This window comes from Gopherus flavomarginatus, chromosome 2 (genome assembly GCF_025201925.1).
Source record: "Gopherus flavomarginatus isolate rGopFla2 chromosome 2, rGopFla2.mat.asm, whole genome shotgun sequence".
Lineage (NCBI taxonomy): Eukaryota > Metazoa > Chordata > Testudines > Testudinidae > Gopherus > Gopherus flavomarginatus.
The window spans coordinates 121,261,779-121,288,511 of record NC_066618.1 but is presented as its reverse complement, the minus strand read 5'-3'; the positions used below and the strand labels follow the sequence as shown (position 1 = coordinate 121,288,511).

General features: G+C 50.0%; 1 protein-coding gene across 4 annotated transcripts in view; it reads right to left on the bottom strand.

Annotated features, from left to right (window-relative positions):
* Positions 1-11,185, bottom strand: part of SLC39A6 (solute carrier family 39 member 6) — a 33,544-nt gene extending 22,359 nt beyond the window's left edge. The window contains exons 1-4 of one of the 4 annotated variants that reach the window (XM_050938187.1): positions 10,670-11,185; positions 6,958-7,683; positions 4,235-4,415; positions 3,809-3,978 (exon numbers count right to left, since the gene is read on the bottom strand). In XM_050938187.1, coding sequence (XP_050794144.1) covers positions 3,809-3,978; positions 4,235-4,415; positions 6,958-7,674 — 1,068 coding nt within the window. In that variant the 5' untranslated portion in view covers positions 7,675-7,683; positions 10,670-11,185. Of the gene's footprint in view, positions 1-3,808; positions 3,979-4,234; positions 4,416-6,957; positions 7,684-10,015; positions 10,140-10,497; positions 10,586-10,669 lie in introns of those variants that run through there. The other 3 variants (XM_050938188.1, XM_050938186.1, XM_050938190.1) reach the window with 3 other exon arrangements.
* Positions 11,186-26,733: the final 15,548 nt, after the last annotated feature.

The following is a 26,733-nucleotide window of genomic DNA, read 5'->3' as shown; positions in this document are numbered from 1 at the left end:
CAAATTCGAGCAAGTTTTACTACCTTAATATATGCACCCAAGTTCCTGTCCCAGTTACGACATTGCTGAATTTAGGCCCGAAGGCTAGTACTTAGTAGCACTTTTGTAAACGAGAAGAGTGCTATTGGAGATTCTTATGAAGAAGTGTATAGGAATTAGCAGCAGTGCTGTTTTTGTTGCTTCTTTTGGAAATTTTCAAGTTAAGATATATTAGCAAAAGTATGGTTGAAGCATTGAGAATACTGCTTTCACAAAGCCAGCCTTCCCTAAGGTTTGTAAGTAAAGTACATACAATAAAGCACGCTGGATTTTTAGGATACCTTCCCCCCAGTGCAGAGGCCAAGAGACAAATGCCTCCAGAATTTGAGAAACAGTTCAACAATATAATTAACTGAAGGAAAAACCTACACACACAGAAAGTAAGGCTTTCAATTCACTCCATAACACTTTGTTCCTGTACTGTAAGTCCAGCTCAGACTTCCCTAGAGGCAGAATTTTATAGTGATCTTAGTCCAGTTTTATTCTTGACCTAAGCTGAGTCTCTTCAACCCCATCACATGGAGTAAGTGGCCTAGTACTAGTCCTCTTCAAGTGCTGTGTTCCCAGTATTTCTCAGATGCTCCATTCAGAGGATAAGCAGTGTCAGCATTTGACTTTGCAATTATCTCTCCTCCTGACATTGGAAAGAGATAATGGAACTATTTCTATTTCTCAAAGAAAATCAGGAGGTGAGGGAAGAGAGTGAAAAGAAAAAAAAATCAGAAAGGATTCTAAATTACTGATCTACAAAGGCAACTTGTGTGTGAGGGACTGAGTAATGTACCAGAATGTTGCAAACCAACACATGATGGTGCAATTGCATGCATTGTGGGGAACCCTGGGTTAGACCAGAAACAGCAGCTACAGTTTTACAAAGATTATTTGAAGGCAGATCGGGGTCGGCAACCTGTGGCATGCGTGCCAAAGGTGGCATGCAAGCTGATTTTTAGTGTCACTCTGCTGCCTGCCAGGGTCCTGGCTGCCGACCCTGCTCAGCCCATTGCCTGCCTAGGTGAACGGAACCCCAGACCAGCAGCAGGCTGAACGGGACCAGGCCCCGGTTGGCATGAGCTGGTGGAGGGAACCCAAGACTGGCAGCAAGCTGAGCCGCTCAGCCCGCTGATGGTCTGGGGCTCCGGCCGCTGGCCTCTTGCCAGCAGGGTCCCTGCCACCAGCCCTGCTCAGCTGTCGGCCTGGGCTACCAGCCCTCCATGCTGCTCACCTTGCTGCCTGTCTGGGGTTCCAGTCATCAGCCCCCTGCCAGCCGGGGTCCAGGCCTCCAGCCCTGCTCAGCCTGCTGCAAGCCTGGAGCAGTGAGGGGTACAGACAGGGACAAGAGGGGGTGCAGTTCAGCACCATCTTAAAAATTGTTCCAGGCTTGGATATTTTTAAGTCCCGGTTTGCTGCTTATATGAGACCACATCTGTGTCTGACCTTGTGTGTGCCCTCCGTTGCCATTTTTTCCCCCCCAGTGAGAGTTGAGGGAAACATTTGACAAAATGGCAGCTCCTAAGAAAGCAAAGTTAGATGTCCGTTCATTTCAGCCTTCTTGGACAGACATTTGGATTTATTCAAAAGGACTGTGCTGTTTATGCTTTCTGTTGTGAAAATGTTGTTTGGTCGCACATCAAAGGTTCGACGACATTTTGAAACGAAGCATGAGAAAAGCCTCTCGATGAAGCAGACAAGACTGAGTCAATCAAAAAGGCAGTAGCAGGATATGAGACGCAAAGAAGTGTTTTTAAAAGCTTAAGTGTGAGTAAAAATCAAGCTACAGAAAGAAGTTACAAGACTGCACAGTGCATTGCAAAAAACGGGAAGGCCGTTTACAGATGGGGAATATATAAAAAGGTTTTTCTCCGTAGTTAAGAGATTTTGGTCAATAATTTGTCAAATAAAGATACGATCATATCTAGAATAAAAGAACTGCTTATCTCTGCCAGAACAGTTGAGAGATGCATAAGCAAAATGGCAGAAAATATTAAGGAAAAGCAGACGACTGCATTAAAAGACACAGCAGTGTTTAGCGTTGCAGCTGATGAGAGCGTGGATATAAACAACGTTCCACATTTGGCAGCTGTTGCAAGATATTGTGCTTCCGATGAAATCCAAGAGGAATTTTGTTGCCTAAAACCCCTGCACGGCACAACAAAGGGGGAAGATATAGTGGAAAGTTTTGTAAACCATTTTGAAGAACAAGAGTTGACATCAGAAAAATATTGTGTGTGACAACTGATGATGCTCCTGCCATGGTCAGAAAACAGAAAGAATTTGTTAAGTTATTTGAAGATCAAATTGACCGCCCAGTCAAATTTCACCATATCATCCATCAAGAAAACCTGTGCGCTAAAATTTTTCATTCAGAGCTTAATAACGTGATGAATACAGTGGTGGGAATTGTGAGCTTCCTTGCTGCTCGATCAGCTTTGACTCACAGACAGTTTCAAGCACTGCTAGAAGAGATGGACAATGCTTATAACGACATTCCACTTCACAGCAACATTCGGTGGTTAAGTCCTGGCAAGGTTTCGGTGAGCTTTGTAAACTGTTTGGAGCTTTGTAATCAAGGTCTTTTTGTTGGAAAAAGGACAAAACTACCCCGAACTGGATGATGACAAATGGCCGCATAAGCTCATGTTTCTAACTGACATCACTGCTCACCTAAACAAACTCAATCTCTGTCTCCAGGGTGCAGGGCAAATGGTTCTGGATCTTTTTGAAGTCTGGAAGGTATTTGTTGTAAAACTGACAGTTTCTCGGGATATTCAAACTTCGACTTTCTGCTACTTCCAACTCATAAAAGAGCTATCGACACGTTGCACTGTCAGTGTCAATGAGATTGGAATGTACGTGCAAGAACTGGGATCAGAATTTTCTGACAGATTTCAAGATTTCCAGCAATTTGGCCCAATGCTTTCTTTTCTAATTAAACCTGAAAAGTTCAATGAAAGCGACTTGGATTTGTCTGTATTTCAGTGGATGGGTGTTGAAGATTTCTAAATGCAGGTCATTCAGTTAAAAAGCTCAAAACTGTGGGCATCAAAGTTCGTAGATCTGTGGAGTGCAGCTGAAGCTACCAAGAGAGACCATGAGGTCTCTATTCTGACCTGCTGGACGTCCTTGCCAATGAAATTTAACTGTCTGGAAAAAAAAAAATTGTGTTTGCAATACTTTCAGCATTTGGATCCACATACCTGTGAAAACAGGTATTTTCACACATGAAATCTGTCCTCTGTCCCTCTCAGAGCCGGTTAACAACTGATCACTCAGAAGCCTGTGTGCAGCTTAAAGTATCCAAATATGGGCCAGACATTGGAAAACTTAACAAGGAAAAGCAAGGGCAAGAATCACACTAAACTGATAAAATCTGCATTTTAATTTAATTTTAAATTAAGCTTCTTAAACATTTTAAAATCCTTATTTACTTTACATATAACAGTTTAGTTATATAATATAGACAGAGAAAGAGACCTTCTAAAAACATTGAAATGTATTACTGGCACACGAAACCTTAAAGTACATTGAATAAATGAAGATTTGGCACACCACTTCTGAAAGGCTGCCGACCCCTGAGGTAGATAATCTTTTCTTATTACAGTAATACAAGTTTTCATCAATGTCAATAAACCACTAGGTTTGGTAGACAGTCAAAGCTAGTGTTAGTAGGCTTCCTCAAGCACTTAACATCAATAATAAAGTAATAAAGCCATATTTCACTAACATTTTTCAAAGTTAGGATGAATGATTTAATATGAGTAACAATACTTACATGTGGAAGAAGATGTAAAAAAGCATCTCCGCTCAGAGTCCCAACAGCCAGTGACACAAGGAAACTTAGAAGAAACTTGAAAAATACACGATTCATCAGAGGTATCAATATAACACCCAATAAAGAAAGAAAACTGATGATGGAGATTGATATAAAGCCACCAATCCAAGCTGGTAAGAGAAATACAAAATATGTCAGATGATGCTTGCTTTCTTCAAAACACTGATTTAGATGTTAATAACTAAGAAAATCCCCAGGATAAGGGTGTCTAGAAAGAACTCTTTGTACAGCACATAGAAAAGTTACGTATCTAAGAAAAAAAACAATAGTTTAGAATCTAAATATTTATATTAGCTATAAAAAAAAGCAAATTTCAATGATTGTTAGTAAGATTTATTCTAAATATAAAAAGAAATTAAAACCTACCTATTTGCAAAGAATTGCTTTTTGGAGGGCTTTCAGCCTTTTCACTAGCTGCATGCATTATGCAGAATTCGCCATCAATCTGGTTAACAATTGCTGGACAAAGATAGCTGAATTCTGTAGCAGTCAACAATACTTGTGTGCTTATTCCATGAGATGTCATCAGTTTTGATACATTCAAGCACTGCAGAAAAAAAAAACATGTTTAAGATTAAGAAGAACAGAAGTACTATCACATCCTAGAAAAACTGCAAGAGCAGTCCAATACCAGTTCAAAATACAGTAGCACCTCCCAAAAACAGTGAAATCAATTTTAGCCAAGGTTGGTAACAAAGCTGACTTCAGCTAAATAAACTTTTGCAAGTTTCATTCTGAAATAAGTGTCAATGCACATGCACCAAAATAATTAAACCTATCAGTTCACACCTTTTGTTGTTTGTATTCAAATTTGTGTATAGATGGAATCAGCCTCTATTCACTACACTCTAAGCAAGACGACAGCCATCACTGAAGACTTTGAAATCCAATCTTCCTCAAGGTTCTATCCTTTCTTCTGTCTACAATACATGTTGCACACAGCCTGAGGGAGGTGGACAATGCACAGCAGTACGTTTCTTGTTCTATGGGCTAGCTCCAGCCTCTGGACTGGAGGGGTAATTGGACAACGCTGCCAGCTGGATGCATGAGCTGTCTGATTCTTAACTGAAGGAAGACAGAATTCATGCTGGGGGAAGAAGTCATTTGTATGAGAGGCTCGCAATAAATCTTTTCAATCACACCATTTCTATCAAAAGCCATGTTCTGAACACATTTCTTCCTGCAACCATCTTTGTACTGCACTACTTGCTGTCTTTAAAAGTCTAGTAATTCCTGTTTAGTAGGGCTGCCAGCCTTGTTTCTCCTCTGCTGGTGAAGAATGCAATATCAGGCAAGTCTCATCTTATGCTGGGGTTACGTTCCACTCTCAGCGCATAAAGCGAAATCATGTATAGTCAAAATTACATTGAGTGTAATGGCAGGTGGAATCGACCGCATTACAGGTATAGTATTTAAATTATTTTTCTTTTTTTGTTTTTGCCGACTGCGCAAAGCAGAATTTGTACATGTTAAATGCACATAAGATGAGACTCACCTGTATGCGTGAATACAAGATTCAGAACCTGTGATTATGAGCACACATACACACCCTGAATTATTTAGCTTAGCTACCTCGAGAAGGATAAATAGCCTTTAAAGAGGTCCTGCTGATTTTTAAGGCCCTTAAAGGTGAAGGATTTGGCTGTAAGAAAAGCTCTCATTACGGTGGTTTTATTTAGTGACACCAGCCAGCAGGTCCATAAGCATTCCTTTCCCCTTTTAAAAAAGCAAGAGAAAAGACAGACATTTTATTTTAATTTCAGTTTGTGTCTACAAAACCTCCCCAACCTCTTAAAAAAAGAGGTAGGATCAAACACTCACTAAAAAAATTAAGAAGTATGTTTGTGATTGGGTTTTAATAATCTGTGCAACAGTTCCAGCGGAAGGTAGTAGTGGGATGAATATTTACATATTACTTTAATAAAAGCCAGATACTTCAAAATTAATTGGACATATAATCAAAAACAAAAGTCTTCTTTTTGTGAAAAAAGCCTTCCATTTTAAATAAGAGGACAATGAATGACAACTACCATGTCCTTACTAAGGGCAAGTTTACACTACAGTGCTACATTGGCGCAGCTGTGCCACTGTAGTGCGTCTTGTGAAGACGCGCTACGCCAATGGGAGAGCACTCTCCCATCAGCATAATTACTCCACTTTAGCGAGAAGCAGAAGCTACGTCAGTGGGAGACATAGTGCCAGTGTGGACAACGCACAACTTGTATCACTTGGAGGAGGATCATTTTTCAGGGACAGAGATGCAAGTATCTATGACAGCTCTAATAACAGAAATAAAGAATGCTTAGACAGCTTTCACCAGAGAATGAGGATATTTTACAAAGGTGATTATTTTCCCCATTTTAAAAGGGAAAAGTTAGGCACAGCAAGACTTATTTGCCTGATCATAGAGCAGTAAGCCACTTGCAGTAGGGCTCCCAACTTCTAGAATACAAGTTAATACTAAATTATATTTACCCGAAGATGATTAGTAAATATATATAATGAAACTTGCATAAAATCCATACTTAAGTTCCAAGGCCTCTCATTGATTTCTATGTAGGATGAATTACTTTCTGTCCTAGCCTTTTACTTCCAGCAGAAAAATGTACGCCTACTTGGAATAACTTCAGCAACATGTATGGTTACAGAAATGAAACTTTCAAAAAGTATTTATTTATTAACTTATCTACTCTTTTCTACACCATAAGAAAACTTGTTTTCCTGTAACAAGCATCAAAAACTTTCACATACTTGTGTCAGAAGTTAACTAGTCTTAAAATGTTCTCCTAAAGAGAGAAACCAGAAGAGGAAAAAAATAAAAATATCAAATATTACAACCCAGTGTACAAACCAGAATGCCCAACTATCCTCTTGTACCTGGGCACAACATGGATGTAACATTCCTACTGGAGTGTATAATTATTACATAGCAAATTATGTCTGTGTATATTTCAGATTTTACACACCCCTCCTCCAAAAGTTTGCATCAAGATTCCTAGAAGTTAGATGAATGTCTATGGAAGCAAACCATGCTAACACACTTCTAATGGGAATATGCCCCCAAGAAGAGTATAGAACACTAGTCTCACCTCTTGTGTATTGTGGTTTTTAAATTTAGAATACATGTAACTTCCTCTTTCAGATTCCCTTAGGGAAAGAAGTGATTCATTAGCTTTTCCATTAATAAGTAAACTCACACTGCTGCTTTCTGTAACATTCATGTCACTGGGGCTGGTTAGACTTGTATGAACAACAGGCTTCACTTCTCTGGTTTCTGAATTCTGTAATAGAGGATTACCATCTGTAGCAGTAGTGTTGGTAGATGCAGTTATTCCCATAAGAGTGTTTTTGTTGCTTATCAAGTTCTGCTTGTGCTCAGCATTTTCTACTCTTTGTAATTCCTTTGCCTGACCATTACTAGGATCTTTATTTACACCACCAGTTTCATGATTTGGGCAATCTGTTCTCTCAAAGTTTTTGCTTAGCATAACATGGTTATGATGAAGATGGTGATTACGATCGTGGCCAGTAGTGATCCTTTTCACTCTATCTATTCCTATGTTTTGCAGCAACTTTCTAAATCCTTCAACAGTCAAAGTATTGTTCTCCCCATAACGATGGAAAAGTTCCTGAAGGTGATGCTTCTGCATAAGTGTTGCCAATTCAGTGTTGATACCAGCTGCCTTATCTAGAATGAATTTCTCAGAGGTCTGTGCAATAGTAGCCAGCTCTACTTCATGAAGGTGACTTTTGCAGAACAATATGGAAAATGACAAAAGAAAGGCCATCAGCAGCTCATTCTCCATCGCAGCTTCCTGTAAAAAAGAAACGACAAGAGAAAGTTGAGACAACACATATATGCTGTAGTGCAACTCATTGGCTAATTTAGCTGACCTGAATTATTACCTGAAAAGGTGCAATAGCCAGGGGAGTATTTTTAAGTTAGTACTTGCACAGATCCATCAGTTGAAACCTGGCTTATATTGGTTTAGCTTGTTGGTAAATTTACAAGAGGCAAGCTAAACCAACATAAACCAGTGAGAGAATCATCACACAAAAGTTCAACTAGTTTAACAACATTGGTTTAAAGTTAAATTGGTGCAATTTTTGTTTAGAACAGTCCTGCAAGATAGCGTTTGACCAAACTCAGCATTGCAGTAGGCAGGAACTGTGCTGCTGAAGAATTCAGATCAGTGGTTTGCAACTGTTTTTTCTGGCGACTCAGTTGAAGAAAATTGTTGATGCCTGTGGCCCAATGGAGCTGGGGATGAGGGATTTGTGGTATGGGAGGGGCTATGGGATGGGGGTGAGGGCTGTGGAATGGGGCCAGAAATGAAGGGTGTGGGAGGGGCTGGAGATTGGGGTGCAGGTTTACCTCAGGTGGCTCCCAGTCAGCAGCACAGCAGGGGTGCAGAGGCATGCTTCCTGCCTGTTCTGGCACCACAGACCACGCTGTGCCCCAAAAGCAGCTAGCAGCAGACCCAGCTCCTGGGCTCAGGAACTGGGCAATGCTCGCACAGAGCCGGTGCTGAGTCAGTGCACGGGGGCCCCCCCTGCCTAGGAGCCAGACCTGCTGCTGGCTGCTTCTGGGGCACAGTGTAGTGTCGGAATAGGTAGGGACTAGCCTGCCTTAGCAAGCAGCACCACCAACAGGACTTTTAACAGCCCAGTCGGCGCTGCTGACCAGAGCTGCCATGTCCCAGTCCCTTCCATTTCACAACCTAGTTCTGGGTCACAACCCACGGTTTGAAAACCACTGCATTAGAGCAATGTAAAAAAGCAAGATCCTGAACTCCTCATCATTAAGACGTCATGACATACCTAGTAAGAGTAGAGTGTGAATTCATTTTCTACATAAATTAAGACTTATTCCCACATTTGGCCTAACTTATTCCTGTAGTTTCATTTTGATACAATAATTTCTGTTTTTTGTAAACAGTTCTGTAGTATTGCTGTGAGCTATTAAACATTACCACATTTCATTCCAAAGGTGCAGACAGAGATAAATGACAGAGAAACTATATACAAATGTAAGTTTGAAAGTGCCTTTCTTTGGTCCTTTGACCAAGAAGTTGCTATAACATTTGTAATGTTTTATGCAAAAGGGAACCTTTAATTGTCAAATGAAGTGTGTGTGTGTATATATATATATATATATATATATATATATATATATATGCCTAACATTTTAAATCAGTATTATGTTGCAGCAAAGACTATACACATTTTTGAAGCCTGCTATTACAAATAACTACACCTAAATGTACAGTTACTCCTGTGCTGATTCCCACTAACTCTAATGAAATGCCATAAGGTAGGAACTACAGATTCAGGCCCTTGAACTCTGATTCTGCAAACACTTAAGCTCGTGCTTAATTTTACAGATCATGGGACTACTCAGATGCTTTATTTGAAGCCTGTGCAGGAGCACTTGCAGTATCAGAATCTTAGCTTAAAAGTAGACAAAGTGTTTACTTCATATTGTGGAGAAGTTGCCCCATATGCTCCATGGATACTGAACACTACTCAGTTAAGTATCCCACTGAATATGGGCAACAGTACCTCCAAACACTTAAGATTTGTACTTCAAAATTAGTATCCACTTCTTATCAATCTAATGCAACTTCCCTCCAATTATCTCCAATGCCCCGGACCGATCCCCTACTGCATTGGGGCCATTTCTAATATTAAACAAATTGCAAAGAGATGAAGGCAGCCCTAGAAAGATGCTTGAGAAAGACACGTTAATTGCACGCATGACAAAGAACAGCGCGCCGGGGCTTGGGGCCTATCACGGAGTGACCCGGCCCCGGCGAGTAGCTCGGGGGCGGCTCGGAGAACAGTGCAGCTCTCCGAACAGCGGAGTGTGCGGGGTCGAGACCCACACGCGGGCAGCCGGGCGGGCTGGGGGCTGGGGCACTTCCTCAGGCAGGCAGCGGCCTCCGGGGGCTCCGCCGCGCCCATGCGCCCCGCTCAGCCATCGCCCCTTGCCCGCCTGCGGGGAGCGGCTGGGGCTCGCGGGAGCCAAAGCCCAGCACAGGCGCGCGCCAGCCCCATCAGCCCTCGTGGCCTCCCCGGGGAGTCACGGCCACGCAGGCCCGGCCCGGCCCCGCCTCCCCTCACACCGCTCCGGCGGGGCCAATTCACCTCGACCGGCAGCGGCCCAGCTCCTCAGCGCGGCCCCGCCGCCCTTCCTCTTCCGGCTTCGCTCACAGTCCCAGCGGGAGTGAGACCGGCGGAGGCCAGACCCGGCCGGCCGGGCAGCCAATCAGGAGCTAGTGGAATGTCACAGGTTGACTCCGAGCCAATGGGCACAGGAGCCGCGAGCCCCGTCCCCTGGCGGCGAACACAGGCCAGGCCACGCGCCGGCCTGTCTGGTTGCCCCGGGTGGCCGCGCGCCGCGTCCGGGCCGTTCCATGGCGCGGGGTTCGGCTGTTTGCGCGTCGGCCTCGGCAGCCATGGACTGGGGCAGGGCCGGAGACCCCCCCTGGGCGGCGGTTACTGCCCGGGAGACCCCCGCGGAAGGCGGCACGGCCCCGGCTGGGCTGGGCCTGAAGGGCTGCCCGGTCACGTGCCGCGCTCCGGCGGGGCCCCTGGCCCCAGAGTCCGGGCGGGCGCGGAGGAGAAACTTGCCTGGGCGGGGGGCTCCGGGCGCGGGGACCCTTTGGCGGGTGTCTGGCTGCTGCTCAGGGCGCGGGAGGAGGCGAGGCGCTGAGGCAGGGGCGTTATAAGGCGCGGGGCGACTCGCGGTGCCGTGGGCGCGGCCGGTGCGTGGGAGTAGCCGGCGCCTGCTGATCTCACCTTCCCAGCAGCCAAAAGACCGGAGGGGGGAAGCCTCGCCTCGCCTCGCCTCGGCAGCACCGCAGTCCAGGCCTGGCCGTCCCCAGAGCCCCGGGGTGCAGCTCCGCTCTGCTGGTGGGCTGGTCCCTGCGCTGGAGGCGGGCTGCGGTGTCGCTCAAGTACCGGTTCCACATTTGCCTTTGTAACCCGAGGGTTGGACTGTGTTCAGTTTTGGGTAACCAGATGTCCTGATTTTACAGGGACTGTCCCGCTATTTGGGGCTTTTTCATATATAGGCTCCTATTAGGCCCCCCAACCCCTTCCTGATTTTACACACTTGCTGTCTGGTCACCCTAGTTCAATTCAAGCTGAAGTTGTGCTTTCACCAGTTTAGATCCACACCTCCCTGAGGCAGAACCAACTCTGACAACCCAGCAAAGCCTGACTTCAGTATTGTGATGTCTGCATAGCCTCTGTGGGGCATCTCAAGTGGCCTTGGAAGAGTTCCCTCTCCCCTCTGAGCCCTAGTCATGTTGTTTTTAAAACGTGTTTGTAATTTATTTTCTAGAGTTTATATTGATTGTTAGCTGATTATAACTAACGCAGGTTGACCTAGTCACATTCATTGTGTTTTCTTAAGTTGTCTGTGCTGAGGAAAGGTTCCTTTTAATATTTTTGGGATGGTGGGAGGAGATATTTGAGTGTATAGGGTGAGTGTTTTTGAGAAATGGCTTATAAATAATGTAACAGTTCAGGGCACCTGCACCTGTATTCTCTCTGATCTTTCAAGGGCACCCAGTCTAGGCTCCTGGACCCTCAACCATCTCCTCACCTGGGCAGAGAGCCGTCATCTCTCTCCCACTTGACTACATTTTTTTCCCCAGGCTGCACAATGCCCTGCCTACACTATGATATCACCGGCATGCCAGACTGCCTGAACAAGTCAGAATCTGTGCTTTGCTTTCTCTTCAAAAGCTATTAACGTAATTATTAGCCGTTAGAAGTTACCACACATTTTTGCTAAGAAAGCACATTTTTCTTGAAGTGAAAGCCTTACAGAGAAAACAGCACAAATCTACCATCATGCTCATAAGCTTAGCAGAGATCATCTGCCCATTTCCAATAAAGGCTGTGGTGAAGGAGTTAGTCCTTCAAACCACCTTGGAGTTTTTCTGTGCTTACAAGTTCATAACAGCCTCAGCTCAGAATAAGCATGCTGACAGGGCTCAACCTGCATCTTTATTAAGCTTTTGGGCTTTTGATCTTAAGAGTCTGGGAACAGGTAATTAGACAGTGGTCCCTTCCTCAGAGCGTAGCTTCAAAAGTCAGGTTTGTGCGTAACTGGCAAAAGGTATTTGTATTAACCTTCCCATAGCTACTTCTCAGGAACTCCACATGTAATGCCCAAATTATCATTCTTGTCTGCCACATCTAATACGGTCTGTTGATCATCCAAGTGCACAATAATACACAATATTTGCGTTTATATTGCAGGAAATTGCCGTATCTGTCACATTTCCCCCCTTAAAGACTTGAGTGTAACTAGTGTGCTTGAGCAGCATCCTGGGGAAACCTTGACTTATTTCCTGGACAGATTTATTTCCTGGGATGGTGTTTCTGACATGACCTTTATAATTTCACATTTCATCTATTCAGATAAACATTCTGCTGGCAAGACAGGATATATCCTTCAAAAAAATCTATAGAGTCATTTGATGTTTGACAAACATCCTGCATGATTTCTTTCCTTAGAATCTCTGAGGTCTTACATGCCCCCTTCTTAACCTTGTTCCCCCAAAATCTTTGGGTGTGAATTTGAGACCTGATCCTCAGATTCCCATATCCCATGCAGCTTTTAGGGAGTGTGTGTGGTGTCCCTTTGTCCCTCAAGAGGTCAGCTGCCCTACTGTCCCAGAAGTAGCAATTCTTTGGCCCAAAGGGAGTAAGGAATAGCTTCCTCCCTATGAAATGACATTTGATCTTGCACTGCTTCTAATAACAGTGGGATTGGGCGAGGCAGGTTTTTCAGGCCTCTCCTACAGCCAAAATTCCTTTATCCCACCTCCCAAGAGGTCCCAGGTACTCCAGTGACCTTACCTCAGCTTTTCTTGGAGGAAGGAAGGAGTATTGATCTACCTCACTGAAGTGGTCATTTGATCCCCATGTGTAGAGTCTGGGTGAGCAGAAGCAGCGAAGAATCCTGTGGCACCTTATAGTCTAACAGACGTTTTGGAGCATGAGCTTTCATTGGTGAATACCCACTTCGTCAGATGCGTGTAGTGGAAATGTCCAGGGGCAGGTATATATATGCAGGCAAGCTAGAGATAATGAGTAAGTTCAATCAGGGAGGATGAGGCCCTGTTCTAGCAGTTGAGGTGTGAAAACCAAGGGAGGAGAAACTGGTTTTGTAGTTGGCAAGCCATTCAGTCTTTGTTTAATCCTGAGCTGATGGTGTCAAATTTGCAGATGAACTGAAGCTCAGCAGTTTCTCTTTGAAGTCTGGTCCTGAAGTTTTTTTGCTGCAGGATGGCCACCTTAAGGTCTGCTATAGTGTGGCCAGGGAGGTTGAAGTGTTCTCCTACAGGTTTTTGTATATTGCCATTCCTAATATCTGATTTGTGTCTGTTTATCCTTTTCCGTAGCGACTGTCCAGTTTGGCCGATGTACATAGCAGAAGGGCGTTGCTGGCATGTGATGGCATATATTACATGGGTGGACGTGCAGGTGAATGAACCGGTGATGGTATGGCTGATCTGGTTAGGTCCTGTGATGGTGTCGCTGGTGTAGATATGTGGGCAGAGTTGGCATCAAGGTTTGTTGCATGGATTGGTTCCTGAGCTAGAGTTACTATGGGGCGGTGTGCAGTTACTGGTGAGAATATGTTTCAGGTTGGCAAGTTGCCTGTGGGCGAGGACTGGCCTGCCACCCAAGGCCTGTGAAAGTGTGGGATCGTTGTCCAGGATGGGTTGTAGATCCCTGATGATGCGTTGGAGGGGTTTTAGCTGGGGACTGTATGTGATGGCCAGTGGAGTCTTGTTGGTTTTTTTCTTGGGTTTGTCTTGCAGTAGGAGGCTTCTGGGTACACGTCTGACTCTGTTGATCTGTTTCCTTATTTCCTCGTGTGGGTATTGTAGTTTTGAGAATGCTTGGTGGAGATTTTGCAGGTGTTGGTCTCTGTCTGAGGGGTTAGAGCAGATGCGATTGTACCTCAGTGCTTGGCTGTAGACAATGGATCGTGTGATGTGCCCGGGATGGAAGCTGGAGGCATGAAGGTAGGCATAGTGGTCGGTAGGTTTTCGGTATAGGGTGGTGTTAATGTGACCATCACTTATTTGCACCATGGTGTCTAGGAAGTGGACCTCCCGTGTAGATTGGTCCAGGCTGAGGTTGATGGTGGGGTGAAAGCTGTTGAAATCGTTGTGGAATTTTTCCAGAGTCTCCTTCCCTTGGGTCCAGATGATGAAGATGTCATCAATATAGCGTAGGTAGAGAAGGGGCATGAGTGGACGAGAGCTGAGGAAGCGTTGTTCCAGGTTGGCCATAAAAATATTGGCATATTGTGGGGCCATGCGGGTGCCCATAGCGGTGCCACTGATCTGGAGATATATATTGTCATCAAATTTGAAATAGTTGTGTGTGAGGATAAAGGCACAGAGCTCAGCAGCCAGTTGTGCTGTGGCATGATCAGGGATACTGTTCCTGACAGCTTGTATTCCATCTGTGTGTGAGATGTTCGTGTAGAGAGCCTCTACGTCCGTGGTGGCTAGAATGGTGTTTTCTAGAAGGTCACCAATGCATTGTAGTTTCCTCAGGAAATCAGTGGTGTCACGGAGATAGCTGGGAGTGCTGATGGCATATGGTCTGAGTAGAGAGTCCACATATCCAGACAGTCCTTCAATGAGAGTACCAATGCCCGAGATGATGGGGCGTCCAGGATTTCCGGTTTGTGGATCTTGGGTAGTAGATAGAATAACCCTGGTCGGGGCTCTAAGGGTATGTTGATTTGTTCCGGTGTTAGTGTAGGGAGTGTCCTGAGTAGATGTTGCAGTTTCTTAGTGTATTCCTCAGTGGGATCTGAGGGAAGTGGCCCTTAGAATTTGGTGTTGGAGAGTTGTCTGGCGGCCTCCTTTTGGTAGTCAGATCTGTTCATCATCATGACTACCAAAGGAGGCCGCCAGACAGCAATTGGAGTGGAGCATATGCTTATAAAATTTGCAGATGATACCAAGCACTTTGGAGCACAGGATTAGAATTCAAAACGCCCTTAACAAATTGGAGAATTGGTCTCTTGAGCTAAACTCCAGGCTGGGCCCCTCTCTATAGATTGGGCTGAAGTGAAACCCCAGAGCCAAACACTTCTCCTCCTGGGCAATATGCTCTGACCTTTAATGGGCAGATGCTGCTTAGCACTGACAGAGCAGCTTTTCCTGGGGGATTCTCCCAGCATTTTCCAATAGTGGGAAAAAAAAATTAAAACCTCATTTGACTGCTGGGGACAGAGCCATAGAGAGGGGGAGCAACTTGTCCAAAGTCTCACAGGTCAGTAGGAAAACCAGCAATGGAACCTAGGAGTCCTGCCTCACAATGCCCTGGTGCAGTCACTGCTGCAGAGCACACTCCCTCTCAAAGGCTGGGGGACCAGACATGAGGGCCTGGTTGTAATTGCAGCTGTGGGAGGGAGTGTGCAGCAGTGGTTAGTGAAGGGTCCTGGAAATAAGTGTTAGGATATAGATATTCAAGCCTGTTTGCAAAGGCCTATACTTTAAGAATTTAGGTGTATTCTTATCACTTAGCTTGTTATAGAGGTATAAAAGAAAAAATCAAAGATCACTGTCTGTGTAATGGCCTTCTCTTACTGTGACAGGCTAAGGCCTTCAGCTAAGATGTAGTTAGGCAGCCATAAGCTGGGAAGTGTATGGTCACATCCTCACATTCCAAACTAGTCACATTGAAATAAGGTGCTATTGGGCTATTAGGAATACAGTCCTGCCCTGATATTTCTATCAACTCCAGAGAAAGGGAAAAGACTAGAAAATAGCATCCTGTCTGGCAAGAACTCACTTATCAATAGACACAGCTGGAAAACCCTTATGTCTGTATAGATGTGTGTAACGAGGCCGTGTGGCTCCCCTCCTCATCTGGGAGGGTCGAGCCCTGTCAATCATCCATTGGGGTGAGGCCTCTAAGTGGAAGTCCCGTCCCCCAGAGGGTCAAGCGGCTACCCGGAAGAATAAAAGCCGGCCCTCAGCCCTCAGTTGGAGCCCAGCCACCGTCGGGAGCAGACCTGTCCGCGGGAGCGCCCGAACTGCAGGCCGGACCCCGCGACAGCTTCCCGGCCCCACGCCCGGATCCTGCCCTGCACTCAGCCCCGCGGGCTTCTCCCACGGGTCTGTCGGGGCCCTGCCGAAGCCCTCCCCGAAGCCCTCAAGCCGCCGGCCCCCGGAGCGGATGCCCAGGAATTGGACCCTGCTTCGGATGTGGGAAGGCCAGTCACTTACAACGGGACTGTCCCAAGATGGAGTGTTATTTTGGGCAGGTCTGTGCCGGGGAAGGCTGAGCCCGGCGGCCCCAACCCCCTAAACTCACGGTCCTGGTGGTCGTAGGGGACCGTGCCAGAACGGCCCTAGTGGACTCGGGCTGTGGGCAAACGCTGATCCACCGGGCTCTGGGACCACTGGTCGACCTCGGTTTGGGGCCCATCCGTTTGCAGTGCATCCACGGGGATGTCCGACCCTACCTGAGTGCCCGGGCCCGTTTGACGGTCAGTGGCCTCATGCGGTCGTTGGTAGTCAGCTTGGCCCCCCGACTAGCCTACCCCGTGATCCTGGGACGTGACTGGCCCGCCTTTGAGGTGCTCCTCCGGTCCATACCGGCCTTTGAGGCCGAGCCCCAGGAGCCCCCGGTGGAGACAGAAGGGGACGCCGAGGAGGTTGGGGCAGGAAACACGGAGGCCAAAGGCCAGGGGGAAGAACCCCCCCCCCACATACACCAGACCTCGCTTTGACACGGACTTCTGTCAGGACCAATGGGCCGACCCCACACTCAGCCGGGCCTACGAGCAACTGGCGGCAGTCGATGGATCCGTTGTCGACCCTCACCATGCCACGCAGTGGCCACACTTTGAGCTCCGGCGGGACAGACTTTATCAGGTCGAGCAGGACCCCCGCACACGGGAGCCCCAGATGCAACTTCTCGTGCCCTGCTGCCATCGACGCACCGTGATGAGCCTGGCCCACGACGTGCTGGCCGCGGGACACCTGGGGCACGAGAAGACCCTGGCCCGAATCCGGATGCGGTTCTACTGGCCAGGGCTCAATAGGGACGTAAAGCAGTACTGTAATTCCTGTCCGGGGTGTCAGTTGGCCACCCCGCCTCGAGTGCCCAAGGCCCCCTTGGTCCCCATGCCATTGGTCGAAACGCCGTTCGAACGCTTTGCCATGGACCTGGTAGGCCCACTGCCCCGGAGTGCGGCTGGTTTCCAGTATATCCTGGTCCTGGTCGACTATGCCTCCCAGTTCCCGGAGGCTATTCCCCTGAGGAGCATCATGGCCTGGACCATTGCTGGCGAGCTGGTGAAGGTGTTTTCCCGCGTAGGATTGCCTAAAGAAATCCTGACCGACCAGGGCACTAACTTCACCTCCCAGTTACTGGAACAGGTCTGCCAACTCCTGGGGGTGAAACAACTACACACCTCCGTCTATCACCCCCAGACGGATGGGTTGGTGGAACGGTTCAATCGGACTCTTAAGACCATGCTAAAACAGTTCCCACCGGACGAGCTACGCCACTGGGACCAACTTCTATCACCCCTGCTACTAGCCATCCGGGAAGTTGCCCAGGCGTCGACCAAGTTTTCCCCCTTCGAACTCTTGTACGGGCAGAGGCCATGGGGCCTCCTGGATTTAATGAAGGAGACGTGGGAGCAGTCGGCCTCCCCAACCCAGGGCCTCCTCCAGTACGTCCTCCGGCTATGGGAACAGCTTACTCAGGCGGGGACCCTGGCGCGGGAAAACCTAAAGGTAGCCCAAGAGAGGCAGTAGCGGAGTTACAATCAAGAAGCGCAGGTACGAGAGTTTGCCCCTGGAGACCGGGTTCTGCTGCTCCTACCCTCCAAGGAGTCAAAATTATTGGCCCGTTGGCAGGGCCCCTACGAGGTAACTCGGAAGGTGGGCCCCGTTAATTATGAGATTTACCAACCGGGCCGCCGGAAGAAGAAACAGATATACCACGTCAACCTGCTGAAGCCATGGCGTGACCGGGAGGGCCTCTTGATCGACCCATGCCCACCGGACTTGGAGCTAGGCCCGGAGGTGGTCCAAACGAGGGACCTGACGGAGCCCCCATTGGGGGTGTTCCCTGACGGATGAGCAACATAAACAGGCGCAGTGCCTCCTGTGAGTGTTCCGGAAAACCTTCACGGCGCTACCAGGCTATACAACGTTAACTTGCCACACGATCCAAACCGAGCCCGGGAAGGTTGTCCGAGAAACCGCCCGGCCGGTGCCGTATTGAATGCGGCAGGGAGTCGAGGAGGAGGTCCAGGCCATGTTGGCCCAGGGGTAGTCGAGCCGTCTCGGAGCGAGTGGCGCAGTCCGGTGGTCTTGGTGCCCAAGCCAGATGGCTCCCGTCGGTTCTGCATAGACTTCTGGAAGGTCAACGCCATATCATGCTTCGATGCCTACCCTATGCCCCGGGTCGACGAGCTGCTGGGCCACCTCGAGGAGGCCCGATTCATCACCACGCTGGACCTTAGCAAGGGCTACTGGCAAATCCCGCTCGAGGAGACCTCCAAGGAGAAGACTGCCTTTGCCACCCCGTGGGGGCTCTATCAGTTCACACGGATGCCCTTCGGCCTCCAAGGGGCCCCCGCAACCTTTCAGCGGCTCATGGACCACCTCTTGCAGCCGCATCAAGAGTACACGGCCGTGTACTAGATGATGTTGTGATCTACAGCCGCCGGGGGAGGACCATCTAAACCAGGTCGCGGCGGTCCTCAGAACCCTGCGGGAGGCGGGGTTGACGGCGAACCCCAAGAAAGGCCGGATAGCCTGGCAGGAGACCATCTACCTCGGCTATACCCTCGGGCAGGGGCAAGTCAAACCCCTCGTGGGGAAAGTCCAAGCCCTAGCAGAGTGCCTCCCCCGACAACCAAACGACAGGTACGACGCTTCCTGGGACTCGTGGGGTATTACCGGCGGTTTATCCTGCCATTTGTGTCCATTGCCGCCCCCTTGACCGGGCTGCTGACTAAGAATAGCCCGCGACAGGTACAATGGACCCCCGAGTGTGAGGCAGCCTTTAAAACGCTCCGAAGCTGCTTGTGCCAGGAACCCGTCTTGTATAGTTCGGATTTTGACAAACCATTTATCCTCCAGACAGATGCATCTGATGTCGGCCTAGGAGTGGTCTTGTCTCAGGAAGGGGACGGAGGAGACCACCTTGTACTGTACCTGAGCCAAAAACTGTTCCCACGAGAGCGGAACTACGCCGTGGTGGAAAAGGAGGCCCTTGCAGTAAAGTGGGCCTGCGAGGCCCTTTGGTTCTTCCTCCTGGGGGCCCCTTTCACTCTCATCACAGACCACGCCCTGCTTCAATGGCTCATGCGTATGAAGGACAATAACGCCCGCATTATGCGCTGGTATTTGGCCTTGCAGGCCTATGCATTCACCATCCAGCATCGGGCTGGCAAGGACCATGCCAACGCGGACTTCCTATCCCGCCTCGAGGAGATGGAATCGTCCAGCCCCAATGAGTGGGGGCTGGATTTGGGGGGGGGGGTGTAACGAGGCGGTGTGACTCCCCTCCTCATCCGGGAGGGTCGAGCCCCGTCAATCATCCATAGGGGCGGGGCCTCTAAGTGGAAGTCCCGCCCCCCAGAGGGTCAAGCGACGACCTGGAAGAATAAAAGCCGGCCCTCAGCCCTCAGTTGGAGCCCAGCCACCGTCAGGAGCAGACCTGTCCGCGGGAGCTCCTGATTGGGAAGCTGCTGAGGCCGTAGGCCAGTGTCCAGACTGGCCAGAACCTCCCCGCTACGACGAGGAGCTGCCCCGCACCCGCTACGACGAGGAGCTGCCGGAGCTGCCCCGCACCCGCTACGACGAGGAGCTGCCGGAGCTGCCCCGCACCCGCTACGACGAGGAGCTGCCGGAGCTGCCCCGCACCCGCTACGACGAGGAGCTGCCGGAGCTGCCCCGCACCCGCTACGACGAGGAGCTGCCGGAGCTGCCCCGCACCCGCTACGACGAGGAGCTGCCGGAGCTGCCCCGCACCCGCTACGACGAGGAGCTGCCGGAGCTGCCCTGCACCCGCTACGAAGAGGAGCTGCCAGAGCTGTCCCACGCCCGCTACGACGAGGAGTGGCCAGAGCCGCCCTGCCCTTGTTGCGGCCCCGAGGACCCCCGGGAACAGGCCTGGCCAAACTTCCCAGAAGAGCTGCCGGACCTGCCGCCCAGCCCTGGCCGGGAGGAGCCGATGTGGTGGGACGTCCCTGAAGCTGATCCCACGAACCAGGTAGGCTCAGAGGGGGATACTGGAAGTAGCCCGGGAGCAGCCGACCCGAGTCAGGCTGCAGACCTCCCGATACCCATGGCAGTGTGTTGCGGTCAGGATCCCCACTGACCACCTGCAGTGGTGATCACTGCTACTAGGGCCCCGGGCTGGAACGCAGTGGAGTGGGTGGGCCTGCGTTCCCCCTGCCATCCATAGCCATGTGGCAGAATCCCCCTCCCCCTGGCCTGAGGAGGCCATTAGGCCTACTGTGTGTTTGCCTAACCCTGACGCAAGAGGATCTGAGCCTCTAACTGTGTTTGGTGCCCCACCCGAACCAAGGGCTGGGCCCCCTTTGCCCGTGCCACTGCTCGGCCCCGTCCCAAAGGGCCCGAGCGACCCGCACTCCTGCCAGCCCGCCCTGAACCAAAGGGCCGGAGCTGGGATAACTGTGTATTGTTACTCAGCCCTGCAGCAGAGGGTCTGAGCCCCGAACTGACTATATTGTTGCTCAGCCTTGCAGCAGGTGGCCTGAGCTCCTAATTAACTGTGTGTTGGTGCCCGCCCGAATCCAGGGCCAGGCCCCCGTTGACTGTACCACTGCCCGGTCCTATCCATAGGGACCGACTACCCGCGCGGTGGGCGACAGTCCCGAGACCGAGACCCACAGACGACAAGTCGAGGCCGGTGTGGCTCCCCTCCTCGTCCGGGAAGGTCGAGCCCCGGCGAGTCTCGCTTACATGTAGTTGTGAAATCCTCACTTCTGTATAGTTTTGTATGTTTATATGCATGGTTTCTGTCTGGTTCTGTAATTGTTTCTGTCTGCTGTATAATTAATATTTTTGGCTGTAAACCAATGAATGTGGTAGACTATAATTGGTTAAATAACCATGTTACAATATGTTGGGATTGGTCAGTTAAATTCAGGGGTGGCTCCAGGCCCCAGCACGCCAAGCGCGTGCTTGGGGCTGCATGTCACGGGGGGTGCTCTGCTGGTTGCTGGGAGGGCGGCAGGCAGGGTGCCTTCGGTGGCATGCCTGCGGAGGGTCCGCTGGTCCCGCGGCTCTGGTGGACCTCCCGCAGGTGTGCCTGCTTAGGGTCCGCTGGTCACGCTGCTCCACCGAAGCCGCGGGACCAGCAGACCCTCCTCAGGCACGCCTGTGGGAGGTCCACTAGAGCCGCAGGACCATCAAGCAGCAGAGCGTCCCCTGTGGCATGACGCCATGCTTGGGGTGGCGAAATGTCTAGAGCCGCGCCTGTTAAATTTCAGTAAAATGATTGGTTAAGGTATAGCTAAACAGAATTCAAGTTTTACTATATAGTCTGCAGTCAATCAGGAAGTAAGGGTGGGGGGAATGGGAACAGGGACTGGGGATGGGGGAATTGGGATCATGTTTTGCTAAAGGGGGAAATGGGAACAGGGGATAGGAACAGAAACAGGGACAGACAAGGCTCTGTGGTGTCAGAGCTGGGAAGGGGGACACTAAGGAAGGAAACTGGAATCATGCTTGCTGGAAGTTCACCCCAATAAACATCCTAATTGTTTGTGCCTTTGGACTTTGGGTATTGTTGCTCTCTGTTCATGCGAGAAGGACCAGAGAAGTAGGAGGGTGAAGGAATAATAATGACTGCTGGGTCCCGTCCATGGCTCTGACACTTGGTGTGACCCTGAGCCAGTAGCTTCCCCTCCCCAGGCCCATTTCCCATCAGGGTTGGGGTCCTGTCCCTACAACCCAGGGGGGTTGGGAGGCTCCAGGAAGGTGTGTAAAGTGCCAAGATGTCAGGAGCTGAGAGGCGCTGTCAGCCCCACACTAGGGCAGTGTTCTGCAACCCTTGCTGCTGGCCAAGTTTCTCCATCCCTTGGCAATAAGACAGACTCTTTGTTTTCATAGCCAGTCGATCGCCCAGTGTCATCACTCTGCCTGCTGGCTGGGCAGGGTAACTCCTCAGGTCACCACCCTCTCCAGCCTACCTTGGGCTTGGAGAGGGAGGAGGAGGAGGGTGAGGGACAGCTGGCAACCCTGAACATCCACCATCCATCGCTCCATCACCTACAGCAAGTGAGTAGCATTAGGGTTCCTCGGCTTCCCCTGTCTCTCTGGGGAGAGGCAGAAAGTGGGGGAGAGAATCTCTCCCAAAGGAGATTGGATTTGCAAAAAGCCCCTCACTCTCAGACTGAGCAGGGGCTTCTCCAGAGCCATGTCCAGTGTGTTTGTAAATGTCCCAACAGTGGGGCTCCCACTTCTTCCCTTGTGGGAAACTGTTCCCCAGGCTGAGAGTCCTGTGAGCTGCTGAGCATGGAAATCAGTGAGAAACGAGGGGGCCCTGGCTTCCTGTGCCAAGGGGCTTTGTGACTTTGATGTGGTGAATGGTTTCCCAGAAGTCAGGTTCTATTCCTTCTCTAGCCTGGGTGGGAGTGTGGCCTGGGACAGCACAAGGGGGCTCCTTGTCCAAAGTAACCAATAGTCTTTGTGATTGACCTCACTGCTCTAAAAAGAGGAGACTCCCTGGGTATTGCAGCACAAGGGATGATGAGATGCAGATCATACAGTGAACTCCTGCCTGTGTGTGTAGCTTGCACTCCCTGCACCCCTGTGGGGGTAAGAGGAGCTGCTGTGTCTGCAGCAGGGATGGGGAGGGACCAAAAAGGCCCATTAGTGAGCGGCTGCCTTGACCCCAGACTCATGCCTGCTCCCCGCTCGGTTCCAGGATGTCCAAGCTCCTGAGGATGTTCAGGAAGAAGGCTCTGTAGGTGGCCCCAGACCCTGAGGGAAGCACCTGCCATCTTTCCCAGGAGCAGAGCAGCCCCTCTGTCCCTACTGGCGGAAAAGGAGCTCCCGTGCAGGCCAGGAGGAGGAAGTGCCCAGCCTTCTGGTGGAGGAAACCCGCTCCCGGCACAGGTGCTGAGGCAGCTGCCAGGCCCCAATAGAGCTGGCCCAGGATACGGCTGGGCAGGCAGGACCCATCCCAGGAGGGGAGCCGGGCAGGATGTCTCTGGGGCTTGTTGTGTGGACAGCACCAGCCCCAGGAGCCCAGCCCCGATTCCCAGCAGGAGGCATTGCCCTGCCTGGTCACTGAGGATCTTCCAGGCTCCCCAGAGCAGGAGGTGGAGGATCCCTGTCCTAGCGCCAGCAGCTCAGCCCGCTCCCCATGGGACAGCAGCAGCGCCTGGGACTCAGGCAGCAGCGAGGCCGATGGGCGCTGCTGTTTTGTTCCAGATGAGGGGCCAGGCTGGGCTCAGGGAAGGCTGAGGAGGGGACTGTGAACACCCTGGGCCCAGGCACTCAACCAGTGCTAAAGGGGCAGGTCCCTAGCCCAGGTGTCTGGTCCCTAGCCTAGGTGTCTGCTCTGAGCCACGGGAAGCCCACTGACACCAGCAGCAGTCACAGAGCTGCCCCTGCAGCAAGGGGGACTGGGGAATGGGGGTAGGGGAACTGCTGCCACTTTGGTCCCTGTTGCTCTGGGAGGCAGATACTTCCCAGGGAGTCCAGGACAGTGTCGGGGGGCTCTCTGCTAGGGGCTTCTGAAGCTGTTGGGGGCTGAAGGTGCATCCATGAGAGGGGGAAGTGTGGGGCCCGATCTGCCCTAGGTCCCTGAGGTGGAAGGGGGGAATATTAACCCTGCTCTCCCCACCATGCCCCTGTCCTTCTCCCGAGTGGCATCAGGAGTCGCCCTGTCCCCTTCTCTTCCTGGTGCAGGGACCCCCAGGGACTCAGAGGACGAGGAGGAGGAAAGGATGGATGTGGCCACAGAGGCAGTTGCTCTCAAAAACATCCGAGAGCAGCTCCAGGGCCGAGAAAAGGTACAAACGTTCTCCAGCTGTGCTGGAACCGAGATTGTCCTGGTCCTTCCCAGCATCCCAACCCCCGGCAGAGAGTCTTGTCCCCAATGATCCACCACTCCTAATGGGGACATTTCTCCTCCGTGATCTGGGACCCCCCCCCCAAGATGAGGGTGTTTGTCACACACCAGCTAGGGTCTCCTCCCCCCACAGGCACTGTCCCAGTTCCTGACCCTGCTTGTTTAGGAGTTGTGGGTGATTTGGACAATGGTTGGGTCCCCACTCTCCCCAATTCAGGCCTGAGTCCTGCAGCTGGTGTGGGTGGGGCAGGGAGGTCCTTGGCTAACTGGCTCTCTCCCCCACTCCTGGTGGATGAGGCCCAGCAGCTCATGTTCCTGCACGCCATCCACCCCGCGTGTCTCGCTGCACAGCAGAGAAGGCAGGACACGCTGGAACCACACTGCTGCAAGGCAGCTGTGGTGGAGAGGATTGTGGTGAGCGAGACACAGCGCCGGGCAGCTGGAGGGAGGAGAGAGACATGGGATGGGAGGGATCTCCCCAGGCCAATGGATGGGGGATGGGTGGTGCTGGAGGGGCAGCTGAGGACAGGGATTGCTGGGGCTGAAGATTGGGGAGAAGAGAAGGGAGAAATTCTGAGATTGGTCACTAGTGGGCAATGGGGGAATCGTGGGGCTAGAGGGCAGCTGAGGCTGAGGGACAAGGAATCAAATAGTCCCAGCTAGGTAGTCAGGCTGGTGTTGGATGGGACAGTTTTGACAGGCAGGAGGGAAGAAGGGGAAGAGCGCCAAGCTGTGCAACTGACCAGTGACTTTCCCTCTCAGACAGTTTCTTGCTGAGAAACACGACAGGATGGAAGTTGTGATCTGTTGCTTCCTGCATGAGCACTGCTCCTATACCACGCTCAGATGCATCTGTGGTTACTAGGAATGGCTTGTCAAAATCTGGGGCCCTGAGCACAGGGTCAGACATGAGCATCGCCTTAAGTTGGGTAAAGGCCTTTTGACACTTATCAGTCCACTTAACGGCATTTGGCTGGGTCTTTTTGGTCAGGTCGGTCAATGGGGCAGCGATTTGGCTGTAGTGTGGTACAAATCGCCTGTAGTATTCGGCCAAGCCTAAGAAGGATTGGACCTGTTTCTTTGACCTTAGGACAGGCCACTTTTGGATAGCATCCACCTTGGCCTGTAGGGGGTTTATGGTTCCTCGACCCACCTGGTGCCCCAGGTAAGTCACTCTGTTTTGGCCTATTTGACACTTTTTGGCCTTAACAGTTAGTCCTGCCTGCCTGATGCGCTCAAAGACCTTTTCCAGGTGTAGTAGGTGTTCGGGCCAGGAGTCTGAAAAAATGGCCACATTATTGAGGTAGGCAACTGCAAATTCTCCCAGTCCAGCTAGTAGACCATCTACCAGCCTCTGGAAGGTTGTCATAAACAGATAGCTAAGGGTTAATGTCTCGTTCACCTAAAGCACCTGACCAGAGGACCAATCAGGAAACCGGATTTTTTCAACTTTGGGTGGAGGGAAGTTAGTGTCTGAGTCTTTTGTCTGTCTGCCTGCTTTCTCTGAGCTTTGGAGACGCAGTTTCTACTTTCTAGTCTTCTGTTTCTAAGTGTAAGGACAAAGAGATCAGATAGTAAGTTCTATGGTTTCTTTTCTTTGGTATTTGCATAAATATAAGTGCTGGAGTGCTTTGATTTGTATTCTTTTTGAATAAGGCTGTTTATTCAATATTCTTTTAAGCAATTGACCCTGTATTGTATCATCTTAATACAGAAAGAACATTTGTATGTATTTTTCTTTCTTTTTATATAAAGCTTTCTTTTAAGACCTGTTGGAGTTTTTCTTTACTTCAGGGAAATTGAGTCTGTACTCACCAGGGAATTGGTGGGAGGAAGAAATCGGGGAGATCTGTGTGTTGGATTTGCTAGCCTGATTTTGCATTCCCTCTGGGGGAATAGGAAAGTACTTTTTGTTTCCAGGACTGGAAACAGAGAGGGGGAGTCACTCTGTGTAGTTTCACAGAGCTTGTGTCTGTGTATCTCTCCAGGAGCACCTGGAGGGGGGAAGGGAAAAAGGATTATTTCCCTTTGTTGTGAGACTCAAGGGATTTGGGTCTTGGGGTCCGCAGGGAAGGTTTTTCAGGGGGACCAGAGTGCCCCAAAACACTCTAATTTTTTGGGTGGTGGCAGCAGGTACCAGGTCCAAGCTGGTAACTAAGCTTGGAGGTTTTCATGCTAACCCCCATATTTTGGACGCTAAGGTCCAAATCTGGGACTAAGGTTATGATATGTTGGCAGCGGTGGGATATAGACAGAATCCAGAAGCCAGTAGGAATATTATATTTTTCTTTTCTCTGCTAAGGGCTTTTTAGCAGAGAGAAACAGTTTGGTTTTAAAAGGGAACCAAAGAGAATTTTTTTTTTTCTGCTCTCTCTGGCAGTTTGTGGCTCGCATGTTAAGCGAGAAGCCATTACCAGACTGTTAAGGGTCTTTTGTCATGCAATAGCACTCCCATTGAGAGTCATTACCAGCACTATATGAATGCAAATAAAGTGGTTTTTCAGGTTTACTTAACATTGAAAATTAGCTAAAGGCACTGTTGCTAGGCAGACTTCAGGAGGCAACAGAGAACCTGCAGTTCTGAAGATAAACACCGGAGGGCACCCCAACCCAAGAAAACAGGAACCATGACTTCTAAGGCAAAAATTGAGGCCGAAGAACAATTCAGAGAAGCTGAACACAGGCGACAACTGGAAATAAAACAAAAAGAGATGGAGATGAAAGAAAGAGAAGAACAG